We start from the raw sequence: 22,924 nt of genomic DNA, 5'->3' as shown, positions 1-22,924 counted from the left end.
GACTCATTATCTCTTAAAGTGCACATATTTAAAATGTACAGTTTTGTAAGTTAGACATGTATACACCTGTGAAACAACCACCATGATCAAGATAAGGACCATATCTGTCACTCCCCAAAGTGTCCTCATGCCTGTTTGTAATCCCTGCCTCTTGGCCCTCCTTGTCCTGCTTTTTCCCAAGCAAGCACTCACCTGCTTTCCATCATTGATTAGTTTGCAGATTCCTTAAATGCTTAAATATCATCTTGGATCTGTTCTATAGTTTCTTAAAAGTGTTACTCCAGGAGTAGGTAAAATTTACCAAAGTTCCAAATACATGTATCTAACATTTTATCTAATATTTATCTAATTTATCTAATATTTTATCCGAACAGGAACGTGTCGTGTTCAATCTTCTGAAACATCCTTACAGAAGGGGTTTAGCAACTGAATATCTAGACTTTAATTGACTCACTATCTTTCTCTGTTTTGTGTGTTATCGTTACTTTGCCAATAAATATACTTCTATATCATTGTTTTAAAATGACTTCATAGTATTTTCTCCTATTGTTAGGTCTATCTTAATTTCTTGAGACAATTTCTCCCTGTTAGATACTTAGATAGTTTCTAATTTTTTGATAGTCTTACAGCAGATATTTATTAAACTCTTGCTTTCTGTCACGTACTGTTCCAGGAATTGACTTGAATAAGACAGATAAGACCCCTGCCTTTAAGAGTTTACATGGCATAGGAAGAAAGAGAATGAATGAACAAACCAATGAATGATTTCTGATCAGCACCATGACGGAAATAAATAGGGGAGATGTGATAACAGTGCTGGGGCTGCTACGGGGAGCAGCATGCTGGGTTACAAAGACTTCTCTGAAGAAGTAGCCTGAGATGAGAAGAGCTACAGGAAGAACATCACTGGAAGATGGGATGACAAGGGCAAAGGCTCTGACATGGTTACATTTTTTTCATAGAGTAGCAGTTCATTAAAGACAAACTTTTTTTGACCATTCTTAATATTCTTTTTGTAAACAAGTTGAAGGGAGGGAAACTGTGGTATTTCCAAAATGCTCTGTGAAGAGGGATACATTTCAGAAATAAAATAAGTGAGTGAATGGATATAGTACATATCCTGAGTGAGTGGATAAAATTCCTTGGGCAACTATAGTAAAATGCAATGAATGAAAAAAATAATTAAAGGAGTTGTTATGTAAGATAGTGGATAAAAAGTTAGAGGTCTTTAGGAGACAGAAAAGCTGAGAAAATTTATCTATTCAACAAATATTGAGCATCTACCATGTGCCAGGCAATGTTGTAGGTAATAAGGACACAGAATTGAACAAGACATATAAAAGACCCTCCCCTAACAGGGCTTCCATGAGACAGATAGTAAACAATATAAAATATTAGGTAGGTAATAAGTATTTTGAAGAAAACTAAGTGCATAATTTTATATAGTATCTATATTTTAAGTTTTAAAATCATTTCCAACATGTGTTATCGCAGTACTTAAAACATTGTTCTACTGTATATCTAATACTAATAAGGGCTGGTGGGGTGGGTGGAAATCATCTAATTTACCTACATATTTCAGTCTTTTTTATGTATTTCCAAATGTGTGCAAGAGGTGATCTCATCCAGTCTTACAGTTTTAGCTGATATATATTTGTAGTTGATGCTTAGAACTACCCTTTCACGAAGAGTCTTGCTTCATACCATTTTTATATCTCAAATGGGATATCTGGAAAGCAGCTCAAGTTTAAATATAGAAGAGAGATTACTCATCCCACCCCCACCCCCAATCTGCCTCTTCTAATTTCATCATTATATTTTTGTGTTATATCATTGTATATGTCCTAGATTCTATGCTCTATTATCATCTATTTTAGTACCTTAGCTTTAAGGTTGGAACCAAGGACAGGTGTATATAGCTCACAGAATTGTTGATTTTGCCTCTTAGGCTAATAAATAACATAAGATGCTTAGGGAAAAAGTACAGTATAGGATAACTTCAAGATAATTAGGTTACTAATAGAATTTTGCTGTTTAACTACAAGATCAGTGTTTTTTTCTGATTATTTTTTCTGTGTCTTGACAGTCTATTTGAACTTTCTACTGTAAATGCATATTAAAATTTGGATCCATAATGTATTAAGTCTAAATAAATAAATAAGGATTTTAAGACTAAAAGATGTTCTGTAACTCTGGTGTAATGAGATTTAAAGATTTATTTTCTTAGAAGTTTTGTAAGATTATAAAACTTTTCTCAAGAAGTTTTGTAAGATTACATTGAGTTTTTATTTCAGTTCTTATTATTTATTTAAGTGAATTAATTTTGGGGGGCTTTTCTATGTAGAGGGCCCTTTAAACTTTTCTCATATTTTTAGGTGAAGATTTGATTTTTTTTAATAGTGTTTATTTATTTTTACTTGATGAGAGTTTGCTTTATTTATTTATTTATGGCTGTGTTGGGTCTTCGTCTCTGTGCGAGGGCTTTCTCTAGTTGTGGCAAGCGGGGGCCACTCTTCATTGTGGTGCGCGGGCTTCTCACTGTTGCGGCCTCTCTTGCTGCAGAGCGTGGGCTCCAGATGCGCAGGCTCAGTAGTTGTGGCTCACGGGCCTAGTTGCTCTGTGGCATGTGGGATCTTCCCAGACCAGGGCTCGAACCCGCGTCCCCTGCATTGGCAGGCAGATTCTCAATCACTGTGCCAGCAAGGAAGCCCAAGATTTGATTTTTTTTAAGTGTTAATTTTATATTGTTGATATAAAGCATTTGTGTTATATATAATGGTTTATTGGGAAATGGAAAAGTTTATTAATATTTACAAGACTTTCCAGGTTGTAAATGACTTTACCTTCTCTTCTAGGTTTGTTAAAGTTTTGCACTGTAGGATTTTGTGGAATTGGGAGCCTAATTGATTTCATTCTTATTTCAATGCAGGTAAGTTAGTTTCAGTCTAGAAGATGAACTACTTTTACATTCAAATTTGTGTTCTGTGATATGTATGTTAGAAAGCAGTTAGGAATGCTTTTTCAATGTTTCTTCAGATGCTGGATCTAAAGGATCACGGCCATGTTTTCAAGTTGCATTTCCCAACCTGTGCCAATTAGCAGTTCTAAAAGACCTAAGAGCTTCAATTACACGGATTCTGTGCTGTAATATGATTTGTCAATGTGAGTTCAGCTGAGTTATAGAGGTTTCTTTACTGGAGAACTCAGAATCTTTATAGTTTGTATTATGAATCTCTAAGTGGGATTGAGGTTATATTTCAGGCTTATTGTTTCTTTTCCTGTTACAGCCACATTGTCAATTACTATAATAGGATACTGATGGGAATCTGATATTTACATATGAATATGTGGAGGCAGAAACAAGATTTTTTTTTGCACTGGACAGGTACTCTATACTAGGGTTCTCTTGGTTGCAAATTGTAGAAACTGAAATGCAGCTAGCTTAAGCCAAAAAGAGAAAAGGAATTTCTGGGCACTCTGTGGAAAATCTAGGAGAGGCGCTGGTCTCAGGCAAGACCCAATTCATATAATCAAATGATGTGTTCAGGACTCTCCTGCTCTTCATCTCTGATTCTGTGTGTTAGCCTCGTTTTCTCCTGCTGCAGTGGTTTGTGAAATGCTCTTCTTACGCGTTTAAAAGTGCCACCAGATGTTTTCTATTAAATTATACTGAACTGGTTGTGGTTAACTCATGAGGATTCTTAAAGAGATGAATTTATCACAACAAATGTCACAAAGCAGCATTTCAGTAAGCATTTATGGAGCACCTAATGTCTTCAGTAAATGTGTCAGTATGTATTTAGATTATCATCAGTTTTGCTCTTCTTTCTCATACAGTATTTCCACTCCTCAATTCTGTCTGCTTGATGTTATCCTTATGCTTTAAAAGAAAGTCAAAATCTAGATTTTTGGTAACATACTGTGAGGAGGGGACCATACTGTGAGGAGGAGGCAACATATGGACCAATAAGATATCAGAATTAAACAAGGAAAATATTTGGTTTTAAAGTTGGAATTTTCCTGTCTTTATTCATAAACATATGCCTAACCAAATATCCTGCCTTCTCTGACTGTGGTACAGGCAAGCAGGCATGAAGAGGCTAAGGTACTTGTGCACATATGCTTGGAAATGGGTTTCCTCTGAGGATCCAAGGAATTTAATGTATTACTGGGATTCTTTGAGATATACAGAATTCCACATCTTTAAAACCCAACCATTTAGTTAATATTTCACACTACGTTCTTTCTTTGGTGATGTCAGTGCTTTGTAGCTTTATTTATATCAAATTACAGAGCTTATTTGATTCAGCCACTATTTTCTAGTACATGTATACCTAAACTTTTCAGAACTAATAGTTCTTAAAGATCTAGAATTGAGACTATTACATCAACAAATTATTGAGGTAGAATTAGAATGTTTGAATTTCTACAGTATATTTCCCTAAATAAGACATTTTAATAGGGATGGCTACCTTAGACTGCTTTCAGATTAGGGGAAAAATAAATCATTTCTCAAAAGTAGCCAAATAAGGGGCTTCCCTGGTGGCGCAGTGGTTGAGAGTCCGCCTGCCGATGCAGGGGATGCAGGTTCGTCCCCCGGTCCGGGAGGATCCCGCGTGTCGCGGAGCGGTTGGGCCCGTGAGCCATGGCCGCTGAGCCTGCACGTCCGGAGCCTGTGCTCCACAGCGGGAGAGGCCACAACAGTGAGAGGCCCACGTACCGCAAAAAAAAAAAAAAAAAAGTAGCCAAATAAGACATGTATCCTTGTTCTATATGTTGTTTAATATACTTAATATGTGATGTTGACTACATTAATTTTAGAGAATTTTTTTCAGCCAAATAAGTTTTTACTATAAATATCATAAACTGTGTTAATATTTTTGTCCTAAATATATTTTTTAATTTCTCATAAACCTTTTACATTCTATCATCTTTTTGTTTATTCTTCTTTCCTTATTCATTCTCTCCATCCCCAGTTTTTTTTTCTTTTTGCCATTAAATATTATTCCCCAGTAAGTTGCAATGTTTTTCTTTTGGGCTGTGATCCCAGAAACATATTGTGCATGAACTCAAGACCTATAAAAACATACTTTGCTTCACAGTGTTTATAACAAAAATCCAGGAAAATCGTCTTTAAAAAAAATAGGCCTAGTTATTTCTTTTATTTTTTACGGTACACGGGCCTCTCAGTGTTGTGGCCTCTCCTGTTGCGGAGCACAGGCTCCGGACGCGCAGGCCCAGCGGCCATGGCTCCTGGGACCAGCCGTTCTGCGGCACGTGGGATCTTCCCAGACCAGGGCACGAACCCGTGTCCCCTGCATCGGCAGGCGGACTCTCAACCACTGCGCCACCAGGAAAGCCCCTATAATTTTTTTTTCTAAATTTATTTATTTGTTCTTTCTGTTTTGTTTTGTTTTGGCTGCATTGGGTCTTTGTTGCTTTGCCGAGCTTTCTCTAGTTGCGGTGAGCAGGGACTACTCTTCATTGCGGTGCATGGCTTCTCATCGTCTTGGCTTCTCTTGTTGCGGAGCACGGGCTCTAGAGTGCAGGCTCAGTAGTTGTGGCTCACGGGCTTAGTTGCTCCACGGCATGTGGGATCTTCTTGGACTAGGGCTCGAACCCATGTCCCCTGCATTGACAGGTGGATTCTTAACCACTGCTCCACCAGGGAAGCTGTAGTTATTTCATCTTTGAACTGAAACAATATAAAGTGTAACACATATATTACTAAAGTAAGTAAGCTTTAAATGTAGCTATATTTACTAAAAACACTTTCATGAATTTATCTGTTAGTAAACTTCTGAAGTTTCTTCTGTTTGTTTTTTGTTCTTAAAAAATATGCGGATGGCACTGTGTGAATGAATGGTATAAAACAATACATAGAATTAATTCTTTTGTGTATTCAACAAAATCTAAATCAGTGATGCATGGATAGCATACAGTTTTTCAATTATAGGCAACCATTGTATATAACTATATATAGTTGCAGTATATATAGTTATTCATAAGGCAGTTCTGAAGATTTTAAAATACTCATTGTTTTGTGCTTATATTTATATATATCATTAAGGATAGATTAGATAATTTGGTCTTTTATCAGAAAAAATATGAGAATATTTGATTTCATTTAAATCTCTTTTCTCACTCACACAATGAATAGTTTTAATTATACCAAAACAACTGATGTGTACTTCACCAACAAAAAGGAAAGAAAATTGATTGTGTTCAGTGGAGACAAGACAGCCACAAATCAGAAACATGAAGATGGGTACAGGGAAAATGGAAATATGCGTTGGAATGTAGAAAGTTGTTGAAGGAAGTATGTCAGGGTTCTTCGTGACAATTTAAAAAAATTCTATGCATTGTGGAAGAAATTACTTTTATTTTCATTCCTGTTAACATTGCAGACACAACATTGTTAAACAACTATACCCCAATTTAAAAAAAAAAAATTGCAGAGTAGATTCCTTAAAGAACTAATAACTATATAAGCAGCAAAATACACAAAGCAATGTAATCTCCAAGACATGTTTTGAATTTTATAAATAAATTTATTAAATATCTCATTAATTTGGCATTTAATATATGTAACTCATTTTAGCTCTGGGTTATATACTGCTTTTGTATTTTTTTTTAACTTTTACACACCAGGTTTGATTTTTCACACATAAATTTCTTGAGAAAAAAAGATTTTTATTAATCTCCTGTAACACTAATAGTATGCTCAACATAGAGTATGCTCTCAAAATTTTTGCTGATTTAAGCTGAATGCAGTATACCTTGTGAAAAGTGTGGCTTTGTGCCAATTACAGGGAAGATGAGAGGCTAAAAATGGTAGTTTAAAAAAAATGATTGCTCTTCTTTAAGGGCTTTAAAGTTCTAAATTTCGTGGGTCACTTGAGAGGTAATGAACAAAAATAAAAGTTGGTATGATAAAGTAGAAATAGGTATAAGTTGGGGTCCTTGCCCTAAAGGAACTTAGAATCTTACCCTCCCCTAAGTGGTGTGAGAATAACATCCCACTTGTAATCAGAAATATGTCCTTTGGAACTGCAAGCTGAAAATAAAAGAAGAGTTATCTTCATTTTATCTTGTTTAAATTCTTGAATTTTACTAAAAATTTTAAAAGCCTAGCCTTTTCAGTTTAGAGCATAAATAAGGCTCAGGTTAATAGGTTCACTTCTGTGTAAGCCAGTTTGTTTTGTCAAAGACATATCCTATGCCCTTGCTCCGTGAAATACGTGCCATTGATCAAAAGTACTAAATGTGTAATCACCCTAAATCTATTTCCAGTACTGGAAAAGTTGGTCAAAGTCCTTGATAGTTCACTAGACGTAGGACAGCAATATATAAAATCTAGATATCAAGTCTTTCAAATAGTTCTCTGTATTATTTATTTAACCCTGGTGTGATTTACTGGGGAAATGAACTGGAAAACGGAGGAGAATGGTAATTTGGGTAGTCTCTGCTTTGTCACATCAGCTCAATTAAGTATCAGTAGATTTCACTTAGTTCACTTACCTGTGGGCAGATTTTTATTTAGTGAATTAAAGGAATGTTCAAAAAGCAAAGTAGTCCTGAGACTGAGCCCAGTGCTGTGTTTTCCTGAGGAGATACGATGCTGAATCCTATTCATTTCTTGAGGAATGATGTTTATATTGGTCATTAAGGATTAATACTAACCAGTCTTTAGATCAAATGAAGTCAGGGGATCTGAATGTATAACTTCTGGCATTGGGTGGGAATTTTGGTGCTTAATTAAAATGTGACAAATTAGATGTTTTTAATGGTTTTATGTTAAAATTAAGGACATACAGAAGTCAGCTCTGGACACAAACATGTAATTTGACTTTTAAGAGAATATGAATTTACTTCTTTGGGGAACTGGGGTGGACACAGGTTGCATCATTATCCTCTAATTGGAGGCAGCTGTGTCATTTTACTTTTTACCAAGTCTTCAGGAGATGCTATGGTCTTGCATTCTTTTTAATTTCATATTTGCATTCTTTATATGGAGTGGATTAGATAGAAAAATGGTACATTGATAGAGTTGCATAAAATGTTAGTTTTTGCCCTTCACTCCTGAATTCATTCATGATGTTTTAAATGTATAAGATATTTGAGTTACTTAAGCAGTCTGACTTCAACAACAAGGCAGCGCCAGTAAGTGAGGGATCACATCTGTTGATAAAGTTTAGGTGTTAAAGTAGTTACTGGTAACCATCTTTTTTCCTTTAATTTATTTTTATTAGAGTGATACTTAAATATATACAAACAAAAATACATTTTCCACTAACAAAATCAAAAGTTTATATATTACAAACAAAACTACAACACTGTTAAAGTTCAAATAAGGTAAGCTCTTTTTTGTGTGGTAAAGTATATATACAATACAAAATTTGCCATTTTAACCTTTTTTAAGTATACAGTTCATTGGCATTAATTACATTCAGAATGTTGTGCAACTGTCACCACTACTTCGAAAACTTTTTCATCACCCAAAACAGAAACTCTGTACCAATTAGGCAGTAACTCCCTATTTTGCTCTCCCCCAGTCCTTGGCAACCTCTAATCTACTCTGTCCTGAAGAATTTGCCTACTTTATAGATATTTCATATAGTTGGAATCGTACAATATTTGTCTTTTTATGTCTGGTTTATTTCACTTTGCATAATGTTTTCAAGGTTCATTGATATTGTGGCATGTTTCAGAATTTCATTCCTTTTTATGGCTGAATAATAATGTTCCATTGTACGTATGTACCACGTTTCTTTTATCCATTCATCTGTTGATGGACGCTTGGGCTGTTTGCACATTTTGGCTATTGTTAATAATGCTGCTATGAATATTTGTGTATAAGTATCTGTTTAAGCCCCTGTTCAATTCTTTGGGGTATGTATCTAGGAGAAGAAAACTTTTACAGAAAGCTAATTGAAGAAAATATTTTTATGACCTTAGATGGGTTAAGTCTTCTTAACCAAGATCTCAAAAACATAAACCATAAAGGAAAAAATAATCATTGAATTTGATACATTAAAATTAAGAAATTCTTTTCTAAAAAGAATATCATAGACCAAGTTAACAGTTAATAGACTGAGTTAAAGAATACTAGCAACAGGAATTGATATGTGGAATATACAAATCAACAAGAAAATGATAGGGAACTTAATAGTTAAATGAGCGCCATAAATTAAAGATGATTCACAAAATCACCCAAATAACTAACGTGTAAATAAAGAGATACTTCTAGGCACTTACCCCAAAATACTCATACTCCTGTCCACAAGGGGACATTGTACAAATATGTCTCTTATAGCACTGTTTGTGGTAGCAGGAAGTTGGAATTAACCTAGATGTGTACACTAATTGGAGAATGGATGTATCTTCTGTAACACTAGGCAACAATTACAGGCACTTACCTAGATGTACATACAGCTACATGGAAATGTCTTAAAATCTTAGTGTACTGTGAAAATCGTTTGAAATTGAACAAGATCCACAACAGTATCACTTGGATAAATTTTAAATGCATATTTATTCAAAGAACATCGCATGTTTTTCAAGAATAAATATGTTTCCAAGTCATATACCAAGTTAAGTATATGCCCATTATTTGTGTGGGTGCCTGTGGGTGGGTGAGTGGGATTATGGAGAATTATAGTGGAGATCAAAGATTAAGAACAGGAAAACAGGAAATTTGATGATCACTGCTTAACATTCCTGACTTTAATGTGTACTTCTAAAGTTTTCTGATTTACTTTTCTTGCTATAGACTTTGCACCTATAGAAAAGCCTACTCCTTTAAGTAAACAATTCAAGATTTTTTGCATTTAGGCTGCAAATAAAATTTCATGGTGAAAACAATCAGAAATGACAGGAAAGGAGAAATTAAATTTCACCCAATTCCTCCAAACCACCACCAACCATCTTCACAGAACAAGGGTGTGGTAGGAAAAAAGATACATCAAATCCCTGGAACCTGTGAATATTATCTTACTTGGAAAAAGGGTCTTTGAAGATGTGATTAAATTAAGTATCTTGATATGAAGAGATTATTCTAGATTATCTGGATGGGCCCTAAATCCAATGACAAGTATCCTTATAGGAGACAAAAGATTAGACACAAACACCCACACAGGAAAGAAGGTGGTGTGAAGACAAAGGCAGAGATTGGGGTGATGTGGCCATAAGCCAAGCAATGCCAAAGGGGCACCTTAGAATGGATTCTCCCCTAGAGTCTCTGTAGGTCATACGGCTGCACTTATAACCTTGATTCTAGACTTCTGGCATCCAAAACTCTGAGAGTAAATTTCTAGTTTTAATCCACTAAATTTGTGGTAATTTGTTATAGTAGCTGCAGGAAACTAATGTAGACGAATATGAAGTTGTTTTCTTCTGGTTTTAGGGCTTCTCACACAAGAGACGTTGACACCCTTTGTACAAAATAGCTTCCCACAATGTAGTGGCCCTCCTGTTTTCCCTCTTGGAAGACCTGTAGTAACCTCTTGGTCCATTAATTGTTAAGTGGTCTTTCTTTTCCCAATAGATTTAAAAAAATCTGCCCTAGCTTATCAAACAAATAGTTCATGCTATAGAATTTGGCTTCAGGCTATTTCGTAGGAGAGAAGTAAACACATCATTTTAGGTTTCATACTCTATTGTCAATGAACAAGTGGACATAGGCATATTTAACTGAGTAAAATATTTCTCAGTATGAGATATTTTTTAAAATTTGTAGTTTTATATTTAACAGTACAATAATATACTTATGATAATTTATATATTGTATATTAACGCATATATGTGGAACCTAGAAAATTGGTACAGATGAACCGGTTTGCAGGGCAGAAATAGAGACACAGATGTAGAGAACAAACATATGGACACCAATGGGAGAAAGTCGGGGGAGTGGGGGTGGTGGTGTGATGAATTGGGAGACTGGGATTGACATGTATACACTGATGTATATAAAATTGATGACTAATAAGAACCTGCTGTATAAAAAAATAAATAAAATTAAATTTAAAAATAAAGTAATTTATAATTGGCACTGTATTATACATAAGTGTATAATATAGATGCTTAAAAACAGGTTTAATTTTGGTGAGGGAATATGGACTTAAATAATTGAAACCCTTACAGCTGATAGTTTTCTTAAAAATTAAGTAGGGAGAGCAGTTTCTTCTTTGCTGGGATAATTGATAGAAAAGGATGTTGATAATACCTTGTAGAGTTGTTTGCTTTTAAATGTCAGTCAAACAAGATGCAAAATTTTAAAAGTACCATACAGATTCGTTTATTCTATTCCTCAATTTACAGCTAAGAAAAACGGAGATTCAGAGAGGATTAATCCTACAACTAGTTATTGACAGTTTTCTCTTCAAGATTTCCTTTCTGTCTAATGCTTTACCACACTGACTTAATTTGGTTGTCTTTGGAGCAGGTCTTCAAATTGTTTTAGCAGAGAATAGCAACTAGTACTATGCTTTGGTGATCTGGCAGTGGTGTGTAGGAGGCATTGAAGACAAGTGCATTATCTGGAGTTTTGGCTATGAGTAACAGAAACCTCAATTTAAATTGGCTTTAATAACGTGATAGTTTATTATATACCAAGGATCTGGAGATATGGTAGTTCTAAGATGTGTTAATTTAGAGCTTCAAGACAAAGTGAAAGATCCAAATTCATTATTCCCTCCTTCCCTTCGTTCTCTCCCTCCTTTCTTCCCTTCCTCCTTCCTTCTCTTTGCCATCTTCAGTTCCTTTGGTTAGCACCACTTGCTATGTAGTTACTTTCAGAGGCGGAAAAACATCTCTTTTTCTCTCACACATATCTTCTTAAAAGCAGATAAGCCTCCCATTGAACTTGTCTCATAGATTATTATCTCATTGGTGATTGATTACATGCCCAGGCTGAACCAAACCCGTGGAAAGAGGATGGAATTACCACCATAGAACTAGGTGTTGAGGAGCCAGAATTACATAACTTGAAGGGAAAGAAATGCTGTAATAAGATTGCTAAATTAGATACAAAATTGGATCATGTATTAATAGGTAATTAAACTATAATCTTTAGGGCTATCTTCTCTACAGGACAGGGGAAACAAGGCTAAAACGACCGTATCATTTTTCTATATGTTAACTGCTAATGTGACAAGATTGTAAATCATCTGGGCCGTAATCAATTTTTAGTTAAATAGTTCTATTTCCTGAGAGTCAAATGAGCTGCAGGTGGGCTTATTAGAAATGCATGATATTAAAAGGCCATCCAATCATATTTTCCTTATTTCCAACTTCTGAATACTTATTTTTTCAACAGGGATAAGTGAGATTGTCAGAGGAGATGGCATAGGAAGAAAAAAATAATAGGAAAAAAGGCCCACTTCCAATCTGTGCACATATTCCAAATTAGGCAAGTTTTTACCATATGACTTAACTTACTTCTACTGGCTGGGCTTTCCTTTTTCTTTGTTTCCTTTATATGGTCTCAAAACATGTAAATTCTAGTCACCCATTCTTTTCTCTCTTTGCTTAATACTCATAGTAGTTTCGTCTGTGATGTTACCATTAAAAAGGTTTTAATTTATACTTAAATTCATAAATAACATTCATAAATGTCAAGACAAAGCAATTTGATCTTTGGAGGAAATCCCCAAGTACGTGACAGCACCTAGCATGTATCTAGAACATAAGTGCTTTGTAAGTGTTATTTGAATATTAACATTTATAGTTCACTAGAATAAACTCCCTGTTGGCAGATTATATATTATTCACTGTTCTGTGTATAATGCCTAGCACAGTGCATGGACTGTAGGAATTAAGTATTTGTTGAATAGTTTTTAAAACCAAATTTATTTTTAAAGTGAAGAATGCGCTACAGCAGTGTTCTTCAAACTCTGGTTGCATAACCCCTAAAAGAAAATTTTTTTTAATCCCTACCCTCTGCATGTTTTAAGTTGACATTTAAGTTTTGTCATAAGTTTAAATAGTTGCAAAGGATATAATTTCTAGTTTGCAAATATTGACATATTTAAATAAAACTGTTACATCAATTTTAAAATGTATCCAACAGAGTATAAATACCATAGAATTTAAAATATCACTGACTTTAAAAAGACATGAATGAACCCTTCACTATTATAATTTTTACATTGTTTCTTTTTCTCCTTGAATTTTTATTTCTATTCCCATTCTCCAACAGAATTTTACCCCAATATGTTTCTTTTAATCTTTTTTTAATTTAATTTAATTTATATTTGGCTGTATTGGGCCTTTGTTGCTGCACGTGGGCTTTCTCTAGTTGCGGCGAGCAGGGGCTACTCTTCGTTGCGGTGCGTGGGCTCCTCATTGCGGTGGCTTCTCTTTTGCGGAGCACAGGCTCTAGGTGCGCGGGCTTCAGTAGTTGTGGCTTGCGGGCTTAGTTGCTCCATGCCATGTGACATCCTCCCGGACCAGGGCTCGAACCCATGTCCCCTGCATTGGCAGGTGGATTCCTAACCAATGCACCACCAGGGAAGTACCCCCAATATGTTTTTTTTTTCTTTTTTTTTTTGGTTCTTCATTGTTCTACTCGGTATATTATACACTTTAAATTTTATTTTTCTTAGTATTGCCTCTACTGAAATTTTCACAAACTCATACAAAATATAAATTTCCTTAAAATCATCTATTTTTATCATTAAAATAACCTCTCTACAATGTCTTGAGATGTTCAGTACCATGAGAGTTGCTCAACCAAGAGCAAAGAATCAAATAACCTCTCTTCTGTTAGAATGCAACATGGCCAGTCAACTGATTTCCTATGTCAGGTCTTCTTTAGAAAAAAAAAATGATGAATGTTAGCTTATTTTAAATATAATTTCAGGACATAGTTTTGCTACACATTATTCTATTCAAGTTGAAGAAACAAGAAACTTTAAATAGAAGTAACTCAGATTTTAGACAATGCACATTCATTACATACAAATGAGAAATTTTTTTTTTCTTTTTTTCTTTTTGCAGTACGCGGGCCTCTCACTGTTGTGGCCTCTCCCACAGAGCACAGGCTCCGGACACGCAGGCTCCGCGGCCATGGCCCACGGGCCCAGCCGCTCCGCGGCATGTGGGATCTTCCCAGACCAGGTCACGAACCTGTGTCCCCTGCATCGGCAGGCAGACTCTCAACCACTGCGCCACCAGGGAAGCCCCTTCTTTTGTTTTCTTTTTAACATCTTTACTGGAGTATAATTGCTTTACAATGGTGTGTTAGTTTCTGCTTTATAACAGAGTGAATCAGTTATACATATACATATGTCCCCATATCTCTTCCCCCTTGCGTCTCCCTCCCTCCCACCCTCCCTACCCCCAATATGTTTTTATGCTTGAAAATCTTCTACTGACCATTTCATTCATTAAAATATTAAAAAATGTTCTGTGATTTCTGGATTGAGTTGTCATTATAATTACTGATATACAGTTGATCAAAATAGCATAAACATGTTACAAACATTAGCATATTTATTTTTAAGCTAAAAAAAAGTAAAATTTTACTAGGACTGCATCTTTTGAACAAGATGTGACAGAGCATATTTTTGGACTCTTGATTAAAAGAGATTTCCTGAAATCCAATATTTTGAATTATCCCCTTCTTTGACACATCAGAGACTTTTATACCTCATGGCAATGTGGCATCATAAGATTCAGGGTGTGCCTTACTGTAGGTATGCTTTACTGTTGTCAAGTTGGAGAAGGGACCACAGTGAAAGCAAAGAAGTGGGCAGGGGACCTAGCATGCTGCTTTTAAGCCTAGTGTGGTATCAGGTGAATCAGTTTTACAAAGAGTATTTACTTGAATTAAGGATCTCAAAATGAATTCTCTTGAAACTATCTGGGTCTACATATACCTTAGTAAATCCTTGTGTACCCCTAAGGCTACAGTGTGAAGATTATTATCTTAAAGGATAATAGAGAGATCATGTTAAGTGAATTGTCACAAATGTGATTAAATGGACAAGATTATTGTGATTAGCATGGATGAGCTTTTTTTTTTTTTTTTTTTTAATCTCCTTTTCCATTCCATGTGGTTCTGGTAGGAGTGTCAGTCATCCTGTCTCATCTCCCAGAGGGATCCTGGCCTGACCAATATTAATCCTATTACCCTGGATTCAGTAATTTGTTCTGCAACAGGTGTAAAAACCAAGCAGATCAATGAAAGTTCTTCCCTGAAATTGTTATATAAACACTGAGGAAGAAAATTTAACTTTATGTTGGGAGCTACTGAGCTACGAAGATGTGTATCTGGAACTGTTGGCAACCAATTGAGAGTGCCTGTCTTTAGAAGGAAGGCAGGCAGAGCTACACAAAGAGGCAGGGGTGCCAAACCAAGGGCCTTGTGGGGCATGGGGTTTCAGTCGTTGAGGCCCTTAGTTCCTGCAGCTCTCTTGATTCTGTGAGCTTCCCCAGTGTGCTTTTCAGCTACATGAGCCACAATTACTTTTTTTTGCTTGAGTTAGAGTTGTATTCCTGGTGCTACTGAAATAATTGTATTAACACCTAAGAAAAGTAAACTCAAAGTATTTTTAAAGTATCTTTTGTAAAATGGGTAATTTGGAAAATTTTCTCTTCTAGATTGTTGGACCTTCAGATGGAAGTAGTTACATTATAGATTATTATGGAACCAGACTTACAAGACTGAGTATTACCAATGAGACATTTAGAAAAACGCAGTTATATCCATGAATATTGTTTAAAAGAAACAGTAAGTGATATGTATATGTAATCTTAATTATAATATATTATCTGTATAAAATTATGAGAATTTGAGAACCAGGGGAAATTTAAGAGATCATCTAGTATTGTAAACCTGTCTTTTTGCTTATCAGGAAAGGCAGGTCTCTAATCTTTTTGTATTGTTTTTTAAAATTTTTATTGGAGTATAGTTGCTTTACAATGTTGTGTTAGTTTCTACTGTACAACACAGTGAATCAGCTATACATATACATATATCCCCTCTTTTTTGGATTTCCTTCCCATTTAGGTCACCACAGAGCATTGAGTAGAGTTCCCTGTGCTATACAGTAGGTTCTCATTAGTTATCTGTTTTATACATAGTATTAATAGTGTATATATGTCAATCCCAATCTCCCAATTCATCGCACCCCCCTTCCCCCTTGGTATCCATATGTTTGTTCTCTATGTCTCTGTCTCTATTTCTCCTTTGCAAATAAGATCATCTATACCATTTTTCTAGATTCCACATATATGTGTTAATATACGATATTTGTTTTTCTCTTTCTGACTTGCTTCACTCTGTATGACAGTCTATAGGTCCATCCATGTCTTGCAGGTCTCTAATCTTCTATAAAGCATTTTTGTATATGCTCATTGCTCCTGCAGTTCTCAATTCAGACTGTTTCTTTGCAGTGAATATAGTTAAAGGACAAGGTTCACAAGAAAAAAATAACATCAAAGCAAAAAGATATCCCATAGTTTTATATAATGGTTACGATGAAAGTATGTGTTATAGATGATAAAGCATATCTTTTCTACTGTCCATCCTTCTTAGGGTCAGTATGATCCTTAAACCTCCTTCTCTTCTCTTTTCCTAAATCTGAAAGTTGATAGAGTTTCAACCCTGAACTACTATAAGTACTTATTTTAACCTGAAGTTTGGCCCTGCCCACGAGAATTGTTAATTGGCCTTAGAACTGTCTAGCAGCTTTCAGGGAAGGCAGAGAGAAACATAGGCTGAATGTTTTGGCCACAATCATAATCTTAGGATTTTTAGTTGACGCTATCTCAGAGAGTGCTTCTAGAGTCCAGGAAGGGACTAGGCATTCATTTTCTATGTTTAATGTATAAATAGGATATGAAGTATAATTTTGCCCTTAGGGTAGATTTTTTTCTTTTCTCACAATACAATTATGGGATATGCTTTATAGTTATTGCCATGAGAGTTGAATGGTGACAGGCCCTTCTTGTTAAGATCTGAGGAACTTATTCAACTCATTGTCCAAAAAGTTCTTCAGATCTTTTCTTACAAACTATACGAATGTCTCTGTGTTTAAAATTGAAATGAAGCATAGAGATCCATCTGCCTCTTCTTACTGGGGAAGAAATTAAGACCTAAGGAAGTTGAGACTGAGGTACACAATCAGTGCAAAACTGAATCTAGAACCTAGGTCTTCTGTGCGTTCTACTGGTTCTCTTCTACCCACCCACCCCCCACTAACTGCTTTGTTTTTTATTAAGTATCTTCATTTTGGAAATTGTCACTGCTACTTTATGAGAAGGGTTGTGTAGTTTTACATAACCTTATTTTCACACTGTAAATTGTTGTTTCTCTTTTTAAAGTATATAGATTGTTTTAAAACTATAATGTATAAAAAATAAGCAAATGTAATTGAAAAAACAATATCTGTAGCCTACTATCTAAACATTTAATTAGGATTCCAGACTCAAATTTAAAATTTAAAACTAGAAGGACCTATTGAGAAGGCATATCTCTGCATTGTCATTCATATAATCTGCTACAATGCATGCAGAAGTGCTCCCAGTGTAAGAAAAAAATGTCTTGAATAAATGAAGCATTAATATGTGTATCTATAAAAACCTCATTGGATTCTTTTAAAAGATTGTGTTTTAACATATTTCTTTTTTCTGTTTTAGGATTTGGGCCTCCTTGATTTTAATAGAGAACTCTCAGTGTGTAGATTTCCAGATTTTCCTTTTTCCATCTTCATATACCACTTTACAGATTCTGTTTAATTTTTTGTTGTTGCTGGTGTTTTTGTCTTGTTTTCTCAGTTAAAAACATTATTCTGAGATTTATTTAATAGAACTTTGAGATTTATATGATAATAGTCTTTCTTAGGCTGCTGTCTCCATGAGATAGATAGCTTATTACTCTGATATTAATGTGTTTTCCAAAGGCAAGTTGCCACTTGTCCTTTTCGCTTCTGAAAAATGAAAGTATGACTTATTCACATTTTTTAGTGCTTTATTATTAAGAAAACTGTCTTAAATGTTGAATGTTTCTGTCTTCTGCATTTTGATCCTTCAAAGCAGTTAATCCATGGTGCGAACAAATACCATCTATATTGCCTGGGGCTGCAGTCTTGTATATGACAACCTACCTGTTTTGGGGAGCTTTCAGATCTGTCTTTGCCTTGGTATCCAGGGAGCTAAAGATCATCAGGGAGTCTGAAACCTTGAGGCAACGCAGATACTCTTGGCATTGATTCAGGACTCTGAAGTGTGAACTTTCTCCTTTTGGCTTTGGGAGTGATGCATTAGCTTTTGGTGGACCAGATGCTGACTCATCTAGCTCAGTACAGTTATATTTGAAGCTGGATGGACAAAGTGGGAACACCAACCAGATGATTAATGTCTTCCATCTGTTAGCACTGCCTGGCAGATGCTGGCACAAGTGTCTTAAGTGATGCACCAGTGTCTGGAGGAAGCAGCACCTGTACGTTAGCACTAGTTTTTCTTGTCGTGTTTTGAAGGGTTTTAAGAAGATGGAAATACATTAAATGCTATGTCCCCAAAATACTGTCATACTCTTACTTTAGTAACAGGCATACCAATTTCAAAATTACTGGGATCTGGGCTTTTCAAAAGTAAAAAACATAATTTTTCATCACTCATTTCACTCAAAAATATACAGTATAGTACAGTTAGCTTCATAGTATGTTAGTCATTCAGTAACAGCTTCTCCAGTTGATGGGAGATTATTAAGTATTGATATAAGAAGTGAATTTGGATTGATTCCTAATATACACCAGGAAGGGTCTCTGATTTGTTCATTAATGAAAATACTGAGTGTCTATCATTTGGGAGGCACTGTTCTAGATTCTAGGATGCAGCAGGGAACAAAACACTAACATCTCTGTCCTTAAGGAGCTTATATTTCTTTGGGATCCACTTTTTCACAGTGATATTTTTGGCCTCAGTTAAGCTAGATGCCCATTTTCTAGTATTCCCTAGTTCCTTTTGGTTGCTCACAGTGCTTTGAAGTTTACTTACCTAAGCTCAGATTTAAAAGTTTTTAAGTTTCCACAGCTATGTAACTTCAATTACATGAGAAATACCTGCAGTCACATCTTGAAACAAGTCTTGCTTCCTATGTAATTGTTACAGTTACCTTGACCAGGTGGGAAGTCTGTTTCCAAGCAGGTGCTTCTCAAAAGTATTTATTCAAATAAGCTGTACTCTGAGAGAGTTGTTGGTAAAATCTAGAAATGAAGTCCCTTCACAGTACACTCTTAAACCTTTAGACTTAATTTTCACTATAATTTCCTAAATTCCTAAAAACGCTTTCATTTTTCCAATTTGTGTAATTCCCTGTTGCCTAATACATGTAATTTTACAGATTACATGTAATTGTAATTGCCTAATACATGTAATTTTACAGATGGTTTTTCTGTGTCTTTTTATTTATTTATTATGGGAATACATTTAAAGCATGTGAATACAGTTTTGTTTTTTAGTTTCATAGAGCACTATATTATTATGGCTATTTGTTAGTAGTGTGTGTAGGAATTATATGTTAAGGCCTCTGTATGAGATGTTTTATATGATAACCCTGATTTTAGAACAGTGGCCAAAATTGTAAGATGGATTAGCTCAGTCATTCCTGGGATTACTCCTAAACCCTCTAGAGTAAAATGGAAAGGATTCTTTCAATTCTGTAGAAACAGTTAGTGTTCTGCAGAAGCATTTATAAATGGTACTACTTTAGCCTGAAAGGATTAATACAATTTCCAGAAGTACCTCTTTACCCAGGAAGATTTCTTACCTCCACTGTATTAAACTAAAGGACCTCTTTAAAATTTCAGAGATTCTGTCATGTCTATGGCCAGCATTTGTTCATGGGACCACTAGGACTCTAAGAAATATTAGTTTGGGGGTATGTTTTGTTTTTGTTTTGTTTTACAAAAAACTTTTATGTCTTTTTCCCTTATTTTAGCCTAGATGCTTAAGGCTTAGTTAAGTATTATTATACTGATAGGCAGCTAGGAAGCTAAAATAGATAGAAACTAGCAAAAAAGAAAGGTTAGTTCTTAAAAAGTGCAAGTCTAAGATGTTGGTTCCTCTTTTTCAAATACCTTAAATATAGATATTCCCCAGGGTTCTGGCACCTTCCTTCTTCCTTTCTCTCATTAAATCAGCATCCATTTTGCTTTTTTCTATTTACAAAATTAATACAAGCTTAATGCATAAATTTGGGGGAAACACCAAAAAGTACAAAGAAAAAAAATTTATTCCACAGCTCTAAGGTAACATTGTTAATATTTTAATGTATGTCCTAGTAGTTTTTCCATGCATGTATTTTCATTTTTCTTCACAAAAATATATTCTCCATACTGTTTTGTAGCCTGCTTCACATTGTAAATGTTTTTCTATTTCAATAATCTTTAACAAAATTATTTATAATGGCTGCTGAGTATTCCATGTCTGTATCATCATTTACGTAATGATAAATAATGTTATGTGGTATTTAAGTTATTTTAATAAATGAACAATATACATTTATGATTTTTTTCTCTAGAATCGTCATTCTTAGTCAAAAAGTAATCATATATAAAGTTTTTGCTACATACATACAGTCTTAGTTAACCAGGGTAATAGAGAAAGAATGAAATATAATAGCCCAAACTCAAACAGAACCACAGTCAACTCTTAATTATTCCAGTGCAGATGAACTGCAGATAAAATGCTGCAGGGACCTGCAACTACCCTTTGCTCTGCAGTTAGACCACTGCTTACCATGCTGTTTCCTGCTCCTCACATCCCACAGGCTGGAGAAGAAAAACCAAACTTTGAGAACAGGATAGCTGCTAGAGAAAGGATGCTGGCTGTGGGTATCGGGGAATGACAGCATATCTGTTAGTTGGCACAGTGTCAAATAGTTGAATTATCTAACTGCCATCTTTTAGATGAGAGGAGGAGTGCTTTAAGGAGTACATCGGAAGCTCATTCATAATGGTATTTATTCTGAGCTGCTGAGAGGGAAAGGGAGGTAAATTTGGAAAATAAGAAAAGTTGCTGATTAGAAATGAATAAAAATGCTATACAGCTCTGAGTACCCAATGGAGTCCTCTAGGACTCCAATGGAGTCCTCTAGTACCTTTGTAGTTGAGTTAATCATCATGGTACTCATTCCCATATCTTTTAAAATAGAGCCTAATATCTTAATTCTTAGTAAATGTAGCAATGCTCTTAAAGCTAGTCATTGTCTGATGAAGAAACATTGGTATTTACTATCTTAGAAAATAGATTTTTTTTTTTTTTTTGCGGTACGCGGGCCTCTCACTGTTGTGGCCTCTCCCGTTGCAGAGCACAGGCTCCAGACACGCAGGCTCAGTGGCCATGGCTCACAGGCCCAGCCGCAGTATGTGGGATCTTCCCAGACCGGGGCACGAACCCGTGTCCCCTGCATCGGCAGGTGGACTCTCAACCACTGCGCCACCAGGAAAGCCCAGAAAATAGATTTTTAAAGAAAAAATATTTATTAAAAAATTAAGCCTTAAAATCTTAAATTTTTAAGATTTGAACTTGTTAAAATTTCCTTTTACTGCTCTTCATGTACACGATGTTAAGCTCTATAGCATCTTCCTAAAGAGTCACTATCATTATCCCCGCTTTACAGATAAGTAAATTGAGTCCCACAAAGATTGAGTCACTTGCCCAAAGGTCATGAAATAAGTGGTGAAGCTAGGATTTAAACCCAGGCCTATTAACTGCTATACTCCTGCATTGTGATAGTTAGAATCATCTCATTCTTTGAAATATACTGCTAATGATTGTGTACTAGAGATTTTTTTTAGTATGTTGTTTGATGTTTTCAGTAAAGATGGAATTATCTGCCTATACTGAGTCTTTTTACTTAACAAATAGTTTGCTGGTTTAAAGAGAAAAAAAGAATTTATTCAAACTTCTCAACTTTACATCGTGTAAATGCCAATGAGACTATGATAGAGCAGTGATTATTGTCAAAACCTAAAGACTTTTCTGCTGTTGCCTCATCTGACATTTGCAGCACTTTCTAGACCAAAGTCTGATTATGTTTGTGTGACAAGAGGAGAGATGTTAGGTAGGACAATACTGTCATGCTCTGCTTCGTCTTGCTGAGGTCAAATGAAGCTAGAGACACCTGTGCTGTGGGTGGTGGGATTGCAGGTGATTTTTATTTGATGAGTTTTTCTTTCAATTTATCTGAACTTTCTAATTTTTCCACAATAAACATGCATGTATTTGACACCATAAATAATAGTATGGGTTAAATTAGAACAAAGAGCCCAAGAAAATTTTATTCTCCCCTGCCCTCCTCTTCAAGATACACTTATCCCGATTTCTGACATGATTCTGACTTTAAAGGATAGATGCATTCAAAAGAAAGAGGCAGATCTAACACATGATATCAAAGGTTTTTCATCCAAGCTGCACAGTTTGATGGGAAAAGCACAGACTTCGGAATCAGACCTGAGTTTGTCTCCTGTCTTTGCCACTTGTTTTGTTACTGTAACAGTTCTGAGCCCTTCTGTCTTCATATAAATGGGGATAATAATATCAGTTAATGTTGAGAGGTTAAGATGACATAGATAATAGTCACCATTTATTAAACATTTTAAAGGAATGGAATGATGGCATTAGGCACTGAGGAGTGCCATCTGGAATTTGCAAGGGGTTCCTCACACCATCTGGGATTTGCAGGGGGTTCCTCACACTGGAGTTGTAATGTGGTTACACCTTCAGTAAAATTCCAGTGGACTCAAAAATTCCTTTTACAGAAGGAAGGTAGGATGTGTTCTTCAGACATTGTTTACCTACATTTTTCTTATCTGTTATCGTTATCTCTCGCTACCCTGTGTAATAAGGGCCCAAAATGTCACTTTTCTCAAGAAAGTAGTCTTATTGGTACCTGCAATGCTTTAAGACTCTCCTT

General features: G+C 35.3%; 1 protein-coding gene across 1 annotated transcript in view; it reads left to right on the top strand.

Annotated features, from left to right (window-relative positions):
* TM2D1 (TM2 domain containing 1) overlaps nucleotides 1-17,962 on the top strand; it is a 52,127-nt gene extending 34,165 nt beyond the window's left edge. The window contains exons 5-7 of the mRNA XM_007464278.1: nucleotides 2,856-2,929; nucleotides 15,604-15,733; nucleotides 17,644-17,962. Coding sequence (XP_007464340.1) covers nucleotides 2,856-2,929; nucleotides 15,604-15,714 — 185 coding nt within the window. The 3' untranslated portion in view covers nucleotides 15,715-15,733; nucleotides 17,644-17,962. The remainder of the gene's footprint in view (nucleotides 1-2,855; nucleotides 2,930-15,603; nucleotides 15,734-17,643) is intronic.
* Nucleotides 17,963-22,924: the final 4,962 nt, after the last annotated feature.

Source organism: Lipotes vexillifer, unplaced genomic scaffold (assembly GCF_000442215.2).
Source record: "Lipotes vexillifer unplaced genomic scaffold, Lipotes_vexillifer_v1.1 scaffold47, whole genome shotgun sequence".
NCBI lineage: Eukaryota > Metazoa > Chordata > Mammalia > Artiodactyla > Lipotidae > Lipotes > Lipotes vexillifer.
The sequence above is the reverse complement of the archived record's forward strand: the minus strand, read 5'-3'. Positions and strand labels throughout refer to the sequence as shown.